This window comes from Nannospalax galili, unplaced genomic scaffold (genome assembly GCF_000622305.1).
Source record: "Nannospalax galili isolate Female #2095 unplaced genomic scaffold, S.galili_v1.0 scaffold14, whole genome shotgun sequence".
In the NCBI taxonomy this organism is placed as follows: domain Eukaryota; kingdom Metazoa; phylum Chordata; class Mammalia; order Rodentia; family Spalacidae; genus Nannospalax; species Nannospalax galili.
In genome coordinates this window covers 3800907-3818611 of record NW_008336953.1, presented here as the reverse complement: position 1 = coordinate 3818611, position 17705 = coordinate 3800907, and the positions used below count along the sequence as shown (strand labels likewise).

Sequence of the window (17705 nt, the reverse complement as noted above, 5' to 3'; positions counted from 1 at the left end):
TACGCTCCCATCAACAGTGCACAATGGCTCCATTTTTCTGTGACTTTGCCAGTGTTTACCCTTCTATTCCTTTTCTTCTTCCCTCTCCCTCTTTCCCAGCAGCCATCATATTGAATGTGAAGACAGTATGCAAAGTAGTTATTCTTATGCATGGCAATGATCAAGAATGATATTTGTATTGAGAAAGGATGTTTGTTCCTAAATCCCTCGAGATTCATTAACCGTGGCTGCTGTGCATGCTCAGGGATGCTGAGGCTGCAGTTACCCAGGGCAGTGCTATCATCTGGAGACAACAAAGCTGTAGACATAGACTTCAGAGAGAGTTAGCCTGTGTAGGGTTACCTAGTCAATGTGGCAATGCCACTCAATTACCACACCTAGTCAGTGACAGCAAGAACACAGTAAAGAGATGGTTCTCCCCCTGACCTACTTAGCGTTGGTGACTTGCCAAATCCTGACAGTTTTGGTTTTGTTTCAGTTTTAATATTGCTTCAATACTTACTTCAAATACACACTAACTGAATTTATAGTTCTTCTCCATGAAAATAAGAAAATGTTATGTTTTTATTAAAGCTTTCAAAATATTAGAGATTATTTCTCAGTATAAAAGTCACATTTCAGCATGACATTGGCACAGTGATTCACACCTAATTCTAGCACTCAGGAGTCAGGGGCAGGAGGATCACTGCAAAGTCAAGGTCAGTTCAGTTCTGCATGGTGAGTTCCAGGTGAGCCCGAGTTACACCATGAGACCCCATTCCAAACTCCTCCACATTCTTCCCACAAACCATTTCTATGGGCCTAAGTACAGCATGTTGGATTTATCACAGCAATGCCAGACTCTTTGGTACCAGTTTTCTGCATTAGTTACCTTTCTTGTTGTTGGAGCAAAATACTTGAGGGAGGCAACTTGAAAGCAACTTAAGGGAGGAAAGATGTATCTTGTCTCATGGTTTGAGGGTGCAGTCTACCATTATGGGGGAGGGGTGGTAGCAAGAGCTCCAGGCAGATGGCCACATCACTTCTGCAATCAGTAAGCAGAGAGAGAGGAATGCTGGAGCTCAGCTCTCTTGTACCCGAGTCCCATACACATTGTAGGGAACAATCCTATACACATTTGGGGGTGGCGGGTCTTTCCCCTTTAACCAACCCAGTGTGGAAACTCCTTCATAAACATACCCAGAAGTATGTTTCCTAGTCTCTCTTCTTTTCTTCCTCCTGAATCATTCCATGATTTTGCACTTTTAATGAACATCTTGTGAGTTCATATACAATATGTAAATCATTTCACATTGATAATTTGCTTTTATATTCAGTGCTCATTTGGGTATAAATTTGTACACTTTAGCTGTTATGTAAACTTGCATTACCTAAATAAGGTGGATTTTATCCATATTATTTGCTGCAGCAGCTATCTAGAAGGGGATATTTTATACCTATCTGTTTGCATGTAGAGGGATAATTTTCCCCGATGGATATGCAGAGGTAGAATTTTTTTAAAATATGATTTGAGAATGCTCAACTTCTCTAACCATTATATTTGAAAACATTCCTTCAAAAGTGGTTATTCACTTTTCAACACATGGTTTGTTGTGTATCTGGTACAAGCCAGGCTCTGTTGTAGGCACTAGGAATGCTGTAATAAATAAAAGATACTTGTTCTCAGCTCTTCTGAGGATTACACTCTAGGTGATAAAACTAAATGCAAAGAACCAGGTAACAATAACTGCTTTGGGAAATTAAAGTACAAAGAATGATGCTATAGTTTGGATCTTAAATGACCCCCATATTAGTCACTTTTCCATTACTATGGTAGAAACATTGACCAAAGCAACTTATAGAAGGAAGAGGTTATTTGAGCTTACAGTTCCAGGGAAATTACAACCCATAATGGCAGAGAGGCATGGTGGCTGGAGGTGGCTGGAACAGGAGCAGTAGAAGTTAAGCTCTCATATCTTCCAGTAAGCACAGGAAGCAAGAGAGCGATTCAAGATCTGGCAAAGCTTAATAACTCTCTAAGCCCACCCCCAGTGACATGCTTCCTCCAGCATTGCCACACCTTCTAAGACCTCCAAAAACAGTACCACCAACTGGGGACAAAGGGTCCAAACACTTGGAACCTGTGGGGGACATTCTAATTCAAACCATCACATTCCATCCCCTGGCCCCCATAGGCTCATGACCATATAAAATGCAAAATGCATTTAGTCCAAACTTAAATGTCCCAATCTATATTAGTCAGGGTTCTCTAAAAAAACAGAATTATTAGAATAAATTATATTTCTTAGATTATCTTACAGGATAGAGTCCAAGTAGCCCAACAATGGCTGCACAGGACTGCAGATGCTAAGAATCCGGTAGTTGCTCAGTCCATGAGGCTGGGTGTCACAGCAGTCCCAATCTGGTGCTAAAGGCCTCATGGACTCCTCAAGATCTGCTAATCTTCAGTTTGCATTGGGATCCTGGGGCCCGAATTCCCTCTGGGTCTCCTGTGCGATCAGACAAACCATATAATATATTTTATGTGAGTTTATTAACTTACAAAGGAATGTGTACCCAGTGCCTAGCCCTGCACTGACTCCGAGCCTCCTATCAGACTGTGCTACGCCCATAGTCACCGCTAGCATTCACTCATGCCTCCAGGGCCAGCGATTGCCCCAGGTCCACAAGAGTCAGTCCATTCTGTCCTTCAGCTGCTGAGTGGCTGGCTGCCCATCCACCACACCACATGCTACCCTTGGCTCCTGGTTTCCATCCCAAGATGGCTCCCAGCAGCCCCTTCTCACACAGTCCACACTCTGCATCAGGCCCCGCCCATTGGAGGAACTAGCCAATAGGGTCACAGCAGCAAGATGAACTCACCAGTGAGAGAAGGCGAGAGGTTAAAAAACCAAGAGCTCCTTTCTGCCATGGTCTTTTATACAGGCTGTCCTCAGAAGGTAATGCCCACATTTAGAGTGTGTCTTCCTGCCTCAAATGATCCAATCAAGAAGGTCTCTTACTTCAGTTAATCCCAGATCCAGTAAAGTTGAAACCCAGGGTTAGCCATCACAACCCCCAAAGACTCATATGCTGTTGGTGCTGCTGTTGGGAAGTAAAGACTTGTAGAAGACAGTTGGGTCACAGGGGCCATGCTCTTGAAGGGAATATTGACACTCTGCTCTGTTTTCTATGCCTCCCTCCTACCATGAAATGAGGAGCCTCTGAGAGACCCACCACATACTCCCACCATGATGTATCATGCAGCCCCAGAACCAAAGACAGCAGAGTGCCCGTGGACTGAAAGCTCTGAAACCCTGAGTCTAATAAGCTGTCTCCTCATTTTAAGTTGCTCATCAAAGGTATTTGTTACAGTCTCCGAATTCAGACACAGGTAAAGAGCGAAGTGTGAGTTGGGGTAGGGGGATACAGTACCACTTTAAGGATGGTGATCAGTGAAGACATGACAGTGAAGTAAAATTAAGCAAAGAGCCCAGTGAAATGAGGAGGTGGCACGGGAATGAGGTAGCCTCATCTAGCCTGGGGGGATGGCAGGTGTGAACAGTAGGTGAGCTGTGGGTGTGATAGGAGTAGCCAGCAGCATCTGAGGAAGACCAGCTAGCAGATGGATAGAGCCTGGAGGAGGACCAGCCTGGAGGAGGACCAGGAGGGCCAGTGTCAACCTTCCAAAGGATTTGGCTTTTTATCTTGGTGAAAAGGTAAGCCATTAGAGGATTTTAAGCAGAGAAGTGACACGATCTGATTAGCATTCTAAAAGGCTTTCCCTGGCTCTGGTGCCTAGTGAAGACTGGTGAAGACAAGAGCAGGAGCCAGAAGACTAATTAAAGGCTGTCCTTTGAGCCAGGTGATAGATGATTTGGCTTAGGTTAGGGTGACAGCTGTGGAGGTGACAGATACTGGATATAATTTAGAGTGAGAGCTGGCAGAACAGACTGATACAGCTGTGGCATATGAGAGGAGAGGGTCCAGGTGCATGCAGAGTTCAGGGAGGCCAGAAGGGGGCACTGGATCCCCTGGAACGAGAGTTATGAACTGTTATTAGCCACCATGTGGATACTGGGAACTGAATCTGGGTCCTCTGCAAGAGCAGCCAGTGCTCTTAACCACTAAGCCATTTTTCCAGCCCCTTCACTATCACTTTGATTTGCATTAACCTGATTACAGTGATTCGTGGTCAGGTGGACTTTTTATTTTGTGAAGTGCCTATTTCTCTTTCCTACTTTACCTATTGGTTTTTAGGAATGCTTTACACGTCTGAATATGAATTCTTCTGTGAGTTACACAAATATTCTGAAAGTCCATGGCTTGCCTCTTTGCTGTATTTAGTTACTCGATCATGATTTAAAACTGCTTAAAGAACTTAAGAATAATATTTTCACAACTCCTCATAGCCAATGAAGAAGTGAGGGTCATTTTTCCCACCTTCTTTCCCCTTCTACCTCTCAAGTTCCCTTACTTTTGTCCTATCATACTGTTACCACGTAGGGTCCAGGTTGATGACCGTAGAGGGATTGTGGTCAATTTCATTTTCTCAGCTAATTAAAGAATTAAAAAGCAGGAAAAATCTCAGACACGACAGAGAGCAGTAGTCAACAGACTTTATTAAAAGATGAAGAATTACATCCATGTTTGTTGCTGCTTTTTTCACAATAGCTAAGAAATGGAAACAACCTAAATGTTCCTCAAATGATGAATGGATAATGAAAATGTGATGCATTTACACAATGGAGTTCTGCTTAGTGGTAAAGAAAAAGAAAGTCATGAAATTTGCAGATAAATGGATGGAACTAGAAACTGTTATACACAGTGAATTAACATAGACTCAGAAAAACAAGAGATGTATGTTCTCTCTCATCTGTGGATCTTAGCTCCAAATTCTTAGATGTGAGTATATAACCTGATGTAAATGCAGGAGCCAGGAAAATGGAAAGAAATTAAGGGAGAAAGGGGAAGAAGAAGCTTAAGAGAGGGGGTAGTAGGAGACAGGTGTTATCAAGGGGGAAATGGGGAAAATGAGGGTATTTTAACTGGGGAGTGGGGAGAGCAGGTTATACAGGGAGAGAAAGTGAGAGAGAGAGGTGAGATAGATAACGCTTAGGTGGTGTGGTGGTTTGAGTGAGAATGTCCCCCATAGGCTCCGAGTATTTGGACATTTTTTCCCTAGTTGGTGGCACTGTTTTGGAAGGTATTAGAAGGTGTGGCCATGCTGGAGGAAGCAGGCTACTGGGGGCAGGTTAGAGAGTTATTTAGCCTTGCCAGGCTTCCAGTACCTCTCTGCTTCCTATGCCTGCTTTAAGTCTGAGGGCTCTACTTTCTACTCTGGCCACCTCCTGCCGCCATGCTTCCCCACCATGATGGACTCTGATCCCTCTGGAACGTAAGCTCAAATAAACTCTTCTTTCTATAAGTTCCCTTGGTCACGGTGTTTTATCACAGCAGCAGAAAAGCAGCTAGTACACGTGGTGGTGTGAAAAAACAGAGGAAAATGTATTAGTTCTAAAGCTTACTAAAAAATACACATTGTGTGTGTGTATGTGTGTGTGTGTGTGTGTGTGTGTGTCTGTGTGTGTGTGTGTGTGTGTGTGTCTGTGTGTCTGTGTGTACAGCTAAAGGCTATATAACAAGAAACATAGTACCAGACAGGAGAAACCTCCCTTCAAGTTTTCGGTCAGCATAGTCCAAGAGACTCCCAAATAACACAGGCTATTGCCCCAGCCCTTGATTGCCCCCAAGAACTTAAAGGCCCTTTTGCTTAAGACAGGACATACTTTGGACACAAAAATTGGAACAATTGAGTTGGAACTGACCTGGAAGCTTCCTCCCTGGAGACTAACTCTCATTGTTCCAGAGGATACTATGCAAACTGCCAAGGGAGAAAACCAATCAATGGTCCAACTCCAGTTGTAAAACCTACTAAGCACAACAATGACCAGCACAGCAAACTATCGCTATTGGTGCAGTATGGCATTTTTATCTTGGGGGTAATCCACAGCTGTCTAATTGGGTTTAAGGCCTGCTCAGTGGGAGAGAACTCATATGTAGCACTGCAAACATAGCCAAATACACATAGCTGGAGAGGTCATGGATCCTGGAGAAAACCACGTCTGTCATATCTGTAGATAAATGTGATTTCTTACTTTATCCTAAATATGCATCCATATATTTACAGACCAGTATACCTGTCACCATTCATCAAAGAAACTTCTTTTTGCAACAGATAGAGACTATTATAAGGTTCCACAGCTGATCAAACTCAGAGAGTGTCTGTGGGATGTCCAGCCCTAAGTGACACATCTGCAATGCAACCTCTACACCTAAGACTCAGAGAACATAGTGGAACAGGGAACAGAGAGAGTATTAACACATCTCTCAACTCTCACCAGCAACAGATGGTGATTAACACAGAAATCCATAACTGGCCAAAACATAGAGAATAAGAGATTGCAGAGCATGTCTCTGGATAGGACTCCTATATTAACCCCTTGACACCCATGGTTCAAAGGCCATTGTGGAAAAGGGGGCAGAAAGAGTGTAAGAGCCAGGAAAAGTGGATGACCACAAGGAAATAGTTTACCAAGTGGTTGGCATTACGCCCAGATCTCACGACCCCCAATGACCACCAAGGAGTCCAGAGTGTATGCAACAGCAAAGAGCCTTTATTCGGGCTTCAGCTCGGGCCCCCAGATTTCACCGACGCAGCGGATCCGTACTGAGAGCCTCGAACTAGGGTGGGGTACACTTTATATGGAAGTTTCACAGAAGCCCGTGCATGCCAAACATCCTTTAAAATGATTGGATGGTCCTATGCCCTGAGTATGGGGAAGATTCTTATTGGTAGGGGCTGTTTTTAGGGCATTGGAATGTGCTGTTATCTGTGGGGCCAGAAGTTTCTGCTTTTATCTTATAAGGCTGCTATATGCCTGGGCTTGCTTGATCTATAGCTTTCCAGGATGGGGGTGGTAGCTGAAGATTACAACACGCCTGAAACAGCTAGTCAAAATGGAGTTAGTGCCGTCCTAAGCCAAGCAAATTACAGAAGCAGAAAGAAGAGGTTAGACGAGTTGGGGTCTCACAGTTGGGAACTTGATCATATGAATTTACAGCAATGGTGACAGCATGCATAAGACCCATGCCAATCAGGCAAAACTCAGCATAGAACTGGGGAAATGGGTAAGAAGCCCAACCTTAGCTGAGGAATGATTGGCAGCTGAGCACTGGTGGGTGAAGGAGAGTTGGTCTTCTTTAAGGAAGTGAAGCTAGATAGGCTGACCAGGCTCCAGTGGATGAACTCACACTGAGGGACATTTGGGAATACACATATGACTCCATAGGCCTTAACATATATGATAGAATGCATGAAATCCAACAAGGAGGCTCTGGGGGGGCGGGGTGTACAGGTTGGGGAAGGTCTAAATGTAATCAAGATGTATGAAATGTACAAAAATTCAATTAATTTTTTTTTTTAATTTTAAGGATAGGAATCACACCCACACAGAGAAAAAATACTCCCCACAAATGGGGAAGGGATTTGGAAACTAAAAATTAAAATCCCCCTGAGAAGGCTGGGATTTTTAAGGGCTTTAGTGTGCCCCCTTCCCTAATTTTGGATTGGTCAACTTAAAGAAGAAAAGGGTGATAGGTTTATGACTTCAAATGAAGAGGTGCCCAGGTCTGGCCTTATTCTTATTGGAACTGGTTTGAACTGGTCAGCTAGAAAGAGGGCCCTGCTGGCTGGAGGAGGAGCCTTTAGACCTTTGTCTCAGAAGATGGAAATACGCCATCCTTATGACTCATCAGTCATAAGGCCTTTTCCTAACTACCTGTGTAAACACACAGCCAGTGCCTAGTCCCTCAATAATATATGCAAGTGATCCTATTACCTTTTTCTACTTATATTTTCTCTCAAGATTTGTGGAATCTCCTTTCTGTATCATCAGTTGTGTTGTACCCCATCCACTGGACCCCAAAAAGACCACCAAGGACGCAACACACCAAAATGCAAAAGCAAAGGTTTATGGTTTATTTGGGCTTAAGCTCGGGCTCTCAGACCTCACCAACTCAACGGATCTATGCTGAGAGCCCAGAGTAAGGGAGAGTGGAGCCTTTTATAGGTTTTAGACAAAAGGGGGTGGGGGAGATACCGAAGATACATTTTGGTTGCTTCAAGGAGCCCGCGCACCAACATAATTTTAAACCGATTGGATGTATAAGAGGCAGCCCTGGAAGTTTCTTATTGGTAGGTGCTATTCTCAGGGCTGTGGAATGTGCTGTTACCTGTGGGGCCAGGAGTCTCTGTTTTTACCTTATAGGGCAGTTTTTATGCTCGGGCTTGGTTAATCTATAGTTTCCTGGAAGGGGGGTGGGGAATAGCAGGCGGGGGTCAGGGCACGCCAGTGTATGTCTAGGCATGTCTAAAGCAGCAGCCAAGCATTTTACAGAAGCTAAAAGAGCAATTAGTGGGGGTCTGGAGGGATTGGGGGGTAGCGGGTGAATGAAGAGGGTCTCAGGGTTCTACAGTTGAACTACACCTGTTCTCACATATTTAGAAGCATCTCTCAGTAGATTACACGGTCACGTCATTACTTTAGGGAAAGGCAATGTGCTTCCTGAATCTACATGGTTGAAAATAACTTTCTTCTGCTGTTTGTTTGTTTTGCTGTTCTGAGACTGGGTCTCCCTGTAGCCCTGGGTGGCCTTGAACTCAGAGATCCACCCATCTCTGCATCTAGTGTGCACTGATTAAAGGTCTGTGCACCACACCCGGCAAGATTCATTTTCTTATACTGCAAATTTAATAACTTCCTTCAAGTGATTGTTATCTTTTAATGATTCCCAAAACATGCAAATCCTCTTTATCCTTGGAATTGCCAGAAAGTTTTCGTTCACCTAACAGTTAAGACAAAGGCTAAGATTCTATTTGTAAGAGAACTTAAACATACCCAGTAGCTGTGTAGAAAGTTCTTTTCCAGGGAGCAGTCCAGAAACAGGAAAGTTAGGTCTGCTGCTGGAGTTATGTTTCCTGCTATGGGTAGCTTTGTTTTGGGGTCAGAGGCAGATTTCCCAGTTGTCACTATCTCTAGCAGGGTCCACAGACAAAATGTGGGAAACCTTAACTGAGTTTCAGATAAACAAATAAATTCGTACTGTCTTAGTTACTACAGGAGATTCACACTAGAAAATTATTTCTGACACTCCCACTACACTACTGTTTGCTCTTTATTTAAAATCCAAGTTGAATTGTGTGCCATTTGTGTATGTATGTATTTATTTATTGAGGCAAGGTTTCATGTAACATAGGCTGCTGTCCTTGAAGATGACCTTGAACTTCTGATCCTCCTGCCTCCACCCCTGAAGTACTGAGATTACAGGCATGTGCCACCATTCCTGGTTTTCTGAAGTGCTGAAGATGGGACCCCTGGCTTCATGCACTCCAGCCAAGCACTGTATCAACTGAGCTCAGGCTCTAGTCCTGGCCCTTTATTTCTGTTTACTAAAGCTGATGTCCTATCTGCAGCAACTGGGGGGAGACCTGTGGAGTGACCTGCAGTCCTTCCTGCCCATGGAATTCGGTCATTTCCATATGAAGGAAAGCTAGGAAATGAGATCTAGGTGGTTGACCAGGTGTCCAGATGGAATGCTGTTATTATGAAAGGAAAGCACAGATAAAAGGCAACACTAGGCAGTCCTGACACATTTATTGCTGAAAAATGTTTTAATTTCACCCAGCGTGGTAGTGCACACCTTTAATTCCAGTACTCGGGAGGCAGAGGCAGACAGATCTCTGTGAGTTCAAGGCCAGCCTGGTCTACATAGTGAGTTCCAGGACAGCTGGGGCTACAGGAGGACCCCGTCTCAATAAAACAAAACCAAAAAGTGTTTTAATTTCATTAGTCTAAACTTCGTGAGAGACCTTAATTTATTTTTCTAAATTCGGTTTTTTGTTATTTGCTCCCCATATTTATTTTTATTCTCTTCTCTTCCTCCTCTTCTCATTTTCTCTCTCCCTCTCTCCCTCTCCCTCCCCTATCCTCTATCCTTCTTCTTCCCTAGAACTTGCTGTGTAGCCCAAGCTGGTTTTAAACTCAGAATCCTTCTGCGTGAGTCTCCAGAGTACTGTTCCCTCTGTCTTTAATCTTTTGCCTATTCACTTTAAATCTCTTCTTTTGTACTTCATATGACGGAAAATCAGAGCAACCTTCCCCAAGCCCAAACCTTCTCATTCAACCACACTGTATTCTGCTAGATATTTCTGACTCCTTATTGCTAACTCAAATTTTCCTCCTAGGATGGTCCACTTTCTCTCTCTCAATATCTTCTCAATGCTTTTCTAACTTTTTATGTTTCCTTCATTCACTTAAAATTAAAAAAAAAAATTGTGTGTGTGTGTGTGTGTGTGTGCGTGTGTCTGAATGTTTTGCCTGCATGTATGTAAGTGCAACTGTGTTGTACAATGCTATTGGAGGCAAAAAGAGTATGTTGGATTTCCTGGAACTGAAGTTAATTGCTGTTAGCTGCCATGTGGGTGCTGGGAACCAAGCCTAGGTCCTCTGCAAGAGCAACCAGTGCTCTTAATCACTGAGACATCTCTCCAGCCCCATTCATTTTAATATATTATTTCCACTAGGGTATAAAGCATTTGTCTCCATATTTCTTCAGTTATTGAGGTTAATCTTCCTCCTTATATGTTCCTTTGTTTTCTCTTTAGAATAATATACTCCCTTTTTTGAAGTTTTTACAGCTCATTGGTCGTCATGAGTTTGTCCCATCCTGTAGCTGAAGCTGTTGTGGAATCTTTGCCTCTGGTTTTCTCCAGGACATCACTGGCCCGGGCAGTCCCGACTTCACTAAATCTACTCTCATGCTCCTTTCACTGATTTCTTGAGGTCTTTTTCTTCTCAATCAGGCCATGTCTTGCAAATCTGTTTGGGCTCATTTTTCTTTGCATAATCCAAGGAAACAGCAATCAGTTACCTGAGACACTTGTTTTGCTGCCACCAAAATGGGCTCTGAATCCAACATAAAGATGACATTGGGTATAGCCTTGCACATTTGGAATAGTCTCTCCCTAATTTTTGTCTAGGTGTTATTACCTTCTCTGGGTGAAGGACACTGATGATCATTTGCTTCCTCTGAAGAGGTTGGCTATGAACCCCTCCATCCAGATAGTGTCATTCACAATGCACTAGTCTCAAATACCCAGGACGATAAAGGAATACGCTCCATTTCATAAAATGTTTCCATCAATCTTTATTATTTTTATTCAGCCCAGACAGGCCTGGGACTCACTGTGTAGGTTTACAGGCTGGCCTTGAACTTGCAGTCCTGCCTCAGCCTCCCTTAGTGCAGGATTACTGCCTCTCCATTCACTTTTGAAAAGGACTTGCTCACTGTCTTCTTTATTTTATATAAACAGAACTCAGAGTAGATGGAGTGTCTTGGAGTATTGGAGGCTTTCTGTTGGATTCAACCAATGAAGAGCTTTTGAGGAAAACTGGAAGATGGCAAAAGAATGGATTCCTGTGGTGCAGCACGAGATCAAGATTGGACCCCTGCATAACTTGAATGTTTATTTTTAATGCTGTGAGTCTTTTAAAAATTAAAATATAATTGAAATAATCTTTGTGGGGGGAAATGTTATGCAAGACTCAGTCTCTCCTTCTTAAGCCCACATAGGAATCGCCACATACTATCCTGTCTGAAGGAAGAACCTTTGGTTAGTTGACTTTTGGATTAGAAAGGAATGCAGGCCATTATAGGAATAAAGGAAAATGTTTTGTGGAGCTAAGAAATATTGAAAGACAACCCAAGGTTCATTGAGTCAAGGAATGGAGAGGTCTTGGGATGTCTTCCTAATTATGCCCAAAGAAGATGAAAGGAAAAGCTGGGATACTTTTTGTCTCCGACTTAAAGACCGAGTTACTCTGGATTAGCCTACAATATTAAAAATCAACTGCTAGCACAGTTTCCTGATTAAAATATTCCATATTAGAATAATTGGGATGTAGCACTGTATTTCAAGATAATAAAAACATATTCACTTCTCTACTGTAACGTGGGTTTCTACCCAGATTGCACAGTGCTGTCACAGTACGTTCCTGCTCAGATTTGGATGAGTAGGTGGAATCATTTTGAAAACTGGTCTCATATTTTTTTAAATGGAATATTTCTAAATGAAAGTCACGATTCCTAGGACAAAATAAAAGTTGTCCATGAATATATTTGTCTTAATTTTTTTTGTTTGTTTTTTGTCTTACTTTTCTTAAAATGTAGAAATAAACTATTGAATGATGCTGACATTCTGATTGTTGTTAACACATTACATTTGATTTATTGAGATTCTAATGCTGAAAAAGAATTTGAATCCAGAAGGAAATGTTGGGTATATCATTGTGGATAAACTATGTGCTGAAATTGTATGATTACAACTCAAAATACAAATGACGCTAGTTTTTAGGGTGGTATTGTGACCCCAAACCAGCTCATCAGAGATGAAGTTAGGCAAAGAGCTAAAACAGGGTATGTAGAGGCTGAGGCATGAGTTCAATGTTCTCTTCATGAACACGTCTTGTAATTTATATTCCCCAGCCACATTCACATTGGCATATAGACACATTCCGTGCTACTGGACCATTTATCCACAGCAGTGATAGAATCTCAGTGCAGAGCACTTGCCTAGCATGTATGAGGTCATGGACCCCCAACCTAGAACTACAAATAGCAGTAATCACCATAACAACACTTTGAGTATTTGTTGAATAACTACGCAGTGGTTTCTGTGGGTCAAAGCTGTGGCTGGTTATTATGAGGATCTGAGGAGAAGCAAAAACTCCAGGAATCTCACTTTGAGACATTTCTAATCTATAGAGAAATGGAAATGAATTTAGTTAAACCACTATATGAACATCTGTGGTCAAGTAACTAATTAATGGCAACAAACAAAATAGCAAAATAAATTCTACTGTAGTACAGAGTTGGAAAAAAAAATCCTAAGTTGAACGCAAAGAAATTATTTAAAAATATGTGTAGCCAGGAGTGGTGGCGCATGCCTTTAGTCCCAGCACTGAGGAGGCAGAGGCAGGCAATCTCTGTGAGATCAAGTCCAGCCTGGTCTACAAAGTGAGTTCCAGGCCAGCTGGGGCTACAGGGAGACCCTGTCTCAAAAAAAATTAAGAAAAAACAAAACTAAACTAAACAACAGCACTATATGTGAAACTTTGCTGGCTCTGTGTATAAGGAACTAAACAGTGCCATCTTCAAGTTTAGAAATTAACTATCAAAATTAGATCACTTGTGCATATATAATAAGCCATATATTTATCAAATGCAGAACATTAAATTAGTAAATAATTCACAATATTTGTTTGATGAGGGGAGATTCCTAGAACTGCCTTACAGCAGAGAATCACTTAGGGCTCTTGATGATTACAGTGATTAAAAATGCCTTGCAAGTGAGGTGAGATTTCTGCAGCTATTTAATTTAACATGAAAGTGTTTTTCAAAGAAATGTTAATAGATACCATGTTCTTTCTGAAATTGTATGAATAAGAAATAAAGTTTACAGTGTTTTCCCAAATCCCCAAAAAAAGAAGAAAAGGAAAAAGAAAGAAGATGCTCCTCTGAAGGCATCTGGTCTCAAATATCTCAGACACATCATTTTCCAAATGCTTCATACCAAATTACAAATTTCACTTGTGGGATTTGCTGGCAAACACTTGTGCTTCTGAGACTCGCCAGCTTCTATATTCAGAGTCAAAATCACCCATAGATTATCACAGAATGACCTCAGCCAGGCCTGGACATTGTGGATCTATTTTTGGCCCTGACATTTTTCCTTGATAATGGTTCACCACAACACTATTATTATGTCATTAGCAAAGCCAACATTTATGTTTTGAGGATATAGTTCCCATCTTTAAAAATGTCTTGCTTGAACTGCAAGAATTAGAGTGTCAAGCTGGCTTGTAGTTGTTATTAATATAGTTACAGTGATTTATGAGACTATTTCAAGTTATATAATAGGAAGTTACACATTTGTGAGCCATGCTGTAAAAGAGGAAGAGATCAACCTTTCAAATAAACAAAGCTAGAATTCTCGTCAGTGAGGATTTGTCTGTGAGACTGGGGTTAGCAAAAGTGTCCAGGCATCAACCATGAAATCCATGAAGCCCATGGCTCATTCCAAGTCTCTTTTTGTTACAATGACCCTCAGACATTGTTTCACCAAATCCCTCACCAGCACTGTTAAGGAGTAGGCACAGGATGGAAGTTTGGCTTGCTTTCCTTTCCCTGGCCCTCCCTCTGGTGGAGGTGTTAATGAGTTAGAAGCCTAGGTGGTCAGCTGAGGAAAATTCTAGAGCTCATATCCTCCACCCCATTAGCCTGTGGAATGTTGAGTGACTGGCCGTTGGGTGCCACTTTCCAGGTGTCCTGAGGGTGCTGTGCTCTTTGGTCGACTCAGTCAGGAGGAATCAGAATGGGAATCTGAAAACTTACTAAAATATTATTGCCTATTTCTTCAGAAAGGAATAGACCTAATTTTTAACTGATTAATGTGTTCCTAATAAGTACCAGTGAAAGAGTAAGTTTCTTGTTGAGCAAAATAAGACAAAATCCTGCTTCTTAATATGTTAATAGTTTAATAATTGATAATTTGGTAAATACTTTAATAACATGTTTTTATTTTTTTAATTTTTATTTTATGTATATGAGTGCTCTGCTTGAAATGCCTATGAGATCAGATCCCCTGGAACTAGAGCGCCAGATGGTTGTGAGCTGCCCTGAGAGTGCTGAGAAACCCAGGTCCTCGGTGAGAGCAGTCAGTGCTCTTAACCACTCAGCCATCTCTCCAGTCCAGTGTTTTTTATGTTTTTTTGTCTGATAGTTTTGTTTTTTTGAGACAGGGTTTCCCTGTAGCCCCAGCTGGCCTAGAACTTGATATGTAGACCAGGCTGGCCTCTACAGTGCAATCTCAAGTGCTGGCATTGCTGGGAATGTCGGGATTAAAGGCCTGTGCCACCATGCCCAATGGCTTTTTGTTTTTAAAGCTCCTTTACATGTGTGATTTCATCTGATGCTCTGAGCCTAAGGAAATATACAAAGTGCTGTTACGCTCAGACTCCAGTAGATGAGGAACAGTTTCCCAGATCTTAGTTCTGTGCTCTTCTCTGTCCACATAAGATACACATGATGTGCCTTATAATGGTTATTGATAGCATTCCCAAATTTTTGGGACACCACGATCATACTTGTTCCCAGGTATAGGATTAAATTGTAGGATTAAATGGTAAGTTAAATGCTCACTAACATTGTTGTATCATTGAAAATGATGTTTGAGATATGTTGTCTTACTTTTATGTGTTTGAGTATGTTGTCTGCATGTAGATAGGTGCACCCAGGTCATGCAATGCCCTCAGAGGTCAGAAGGAGGCGTTGAATTCCCCTGGAACTGGAGTTACAGTCAGTTGTTATCCGCCAAGTGGATGTGGGCGTTGAATCCAGGTCCTCTGCAAGAACAGCCAGTGCTCTTAACCACTGAGCCAGCTTTCCAGTCCCAAGATAGTGCATGCTGTGATTAAAGGAAGGGACTCTAGAGCCAGACCCACTGGGTTGAATCCTTCTTCTACCACACAGGAATCTCCTTAAGTTGCATGTGAAACTCCTAGAGAAATACCCAGCAGGAGACAGATATCCAGATGTCAGCTGATATTGTTATTTACTACCTCTAGTACTTACATAAAAATAATAATTTGTCACTACATGCTTTTTGTTGTTTTGTTTTCTGAGACCAGGCTGGCCTCAGTCTCACAGAGATCCACCTGCCTCTTTGTCTCAAGTGCTGGGATTACAGGTTTGCCCTGTTACATGGAAAATGAGGGAGCTGGATTATAATCTTGGTTCTCACAAATAACTGCCTTTGATAGAAACATTGTCTTTCTAGGTTATGTTATTTTCCCGTAATTCCTAACATATATTTTATTTCCTTTCACATCTCCTTTCCTGGTCCACGTTTTATTCTCTAGCCAAATGGAAACACTCTTCCCAAATCAATATTTATAGACTCTATTACAAAAACTCTGAGATACCCTCAGCTGCATGCATCCATAAGGGGCTGCTGTAAACCCTTTCCTTTCTTACTTGCTAAGCCAGCTAGAGGTAGAGACCACTCAACGCTGTTTCTATCTGGTTCTTGTTGATTTACCCAGAAATATGTTAGAACTGGATGTGCTATAGACCAGTGGGTTATTCAGTAAATCACTGAGGAGCAGGCCCTCTTATTTATTACTTATTTACTAATTAATTTTTGGTCTTTTTGAGACAGGGTCTTCCCTGTAGCCCCAGCTGGCCTGGAACTCACTACGTTGACCAGGCTGGCCTTGAACTCACAGAGATCCTCCTGCCTCTGTCTCCCAAGTGCTGGGACCAAAGGCATGCGCCACCACCACGCCCGGCTTTTTTTTTTTTTTTCCTCATTGGCTATTGGCTGACTAGTTTGGTCAGGGGCTGTCAGGAACACGCCTATTTCATGGCCAAATAAAAGTGATAGAGTTACCGTCTTTCCTCTAAGAGTGAGGATATAGTTGTAAATTCTGTTTGGTGTCTGCCACAGCAATAATGAAAAACTAAGGTGCAGGTTTTCTTTCCGGTGCCAGATTCAGGGTGTTTAAAACAGCAACAACCACAAAAACACACCAAAGCCCCTAAGAAACAGGGCCCTAGGCGTTGGGCGGGGAAAGGGAGGTGTCCGCGTCCTCCGAAGATAACTGTAGGGAAGAAAAAGGTAACACACCCCACTTTCTTGGGTTTGTTCCAGTGTCTCAGGGTGGTGGTGACAGCTGATCAGACACAGCAGCTAGCAATGCCATGGCGAAGTGAGGATGCAAATGACCCTCAGCAGCACCAGCGGGAGGATGGGGGCAGAGAGGAGGGGTGCGCAAGCGGGGGACCAGGGTGTCCAGGTGACAACCGCCGCCGCAGGTTTTCCGGCATCTGAGCTGGAGAGCCACCTCCCGAGAGGGGGCTGGGCGGGACGGGGAAGCCGAGAGGGGGGGCGGAGGGCGCAGGAGCCGGGAGCCCCGGATTGGCCCGCGTCCCTCCCGGCGCCTCAGGATTGGGTGGTTTGCAGCGGGATATGTTGGGAGGCGGGGCGGGGCGGGGCGGCGCGCACCGGCCCCCGGGTCTGAGTCCAGCAGGCCCGGGAGCCGGGTGTGCGACGGCGGCGGCGGGGCTGGGGCCGGCAGCCGCAGGGGGCCGAGCGCGCATCCAGCACCGCCGCCGCTCAGACCCGCTAGCGCGCTTAAGTCGCCCTTGCAGCTCCAAGCCGAGCCCTGAGCGCAAGACCGGTGGCAGACGGTCCCTGCGCCCCCGGGGAAGCCACCTTGCAGCGGGGCGGGAGGGGACACTCCCTTATCTGGAAGCCCCACGTCGTGTCCCGCCCGCTGCAGAAAGGGGCCACCATCCCCCTGCCCCCGCCCTGTCCCCGCGCCCCCGAGCCATCGCTCCCGGGAAGAGCGCTCGCAGGATCCTCGGGGTGTCCGGGCGTCTAGGCGGCCTCCCTGGCTGGCCTCCCCCCTCCGGGACCCGGTGACTGGCTTCGGCCCCGGGCGTCTCCGGGGGAGGGGAGGGGCAGGAGGAGGGGTGGGAGGAGGTGGATCCCGGGAGGAGGACGCGAGCCATCCGCCCCCCGGGAAGCTGCTCGAGCGGAGTGG

General features: G+C 43.8%; 1 protein-coding gene across 1 annotated transcript in view; it reads right to left on the bottom strand.

Moving 5' to 3' along the window:
- Positions 1 to 16814: 16814 nt before the first annotated feature.
- Positions 16815 to 17705, bottom strand: part of LOC103733020 (translation initiation factor IF-2-like) — a 2113-nt gene continuing 1222 nt past the window's right edge. Inside the window, exon 2 of the mRNA XM_008831772.1 lies at positions 16815 to 17688. Within this exon, the coding sequence (XP_008829994.1) occupies positions 16815 to 17688 (874 nt within the window). The remainder of the gene's footprint in view (positions 17689 to 17705) is intronic.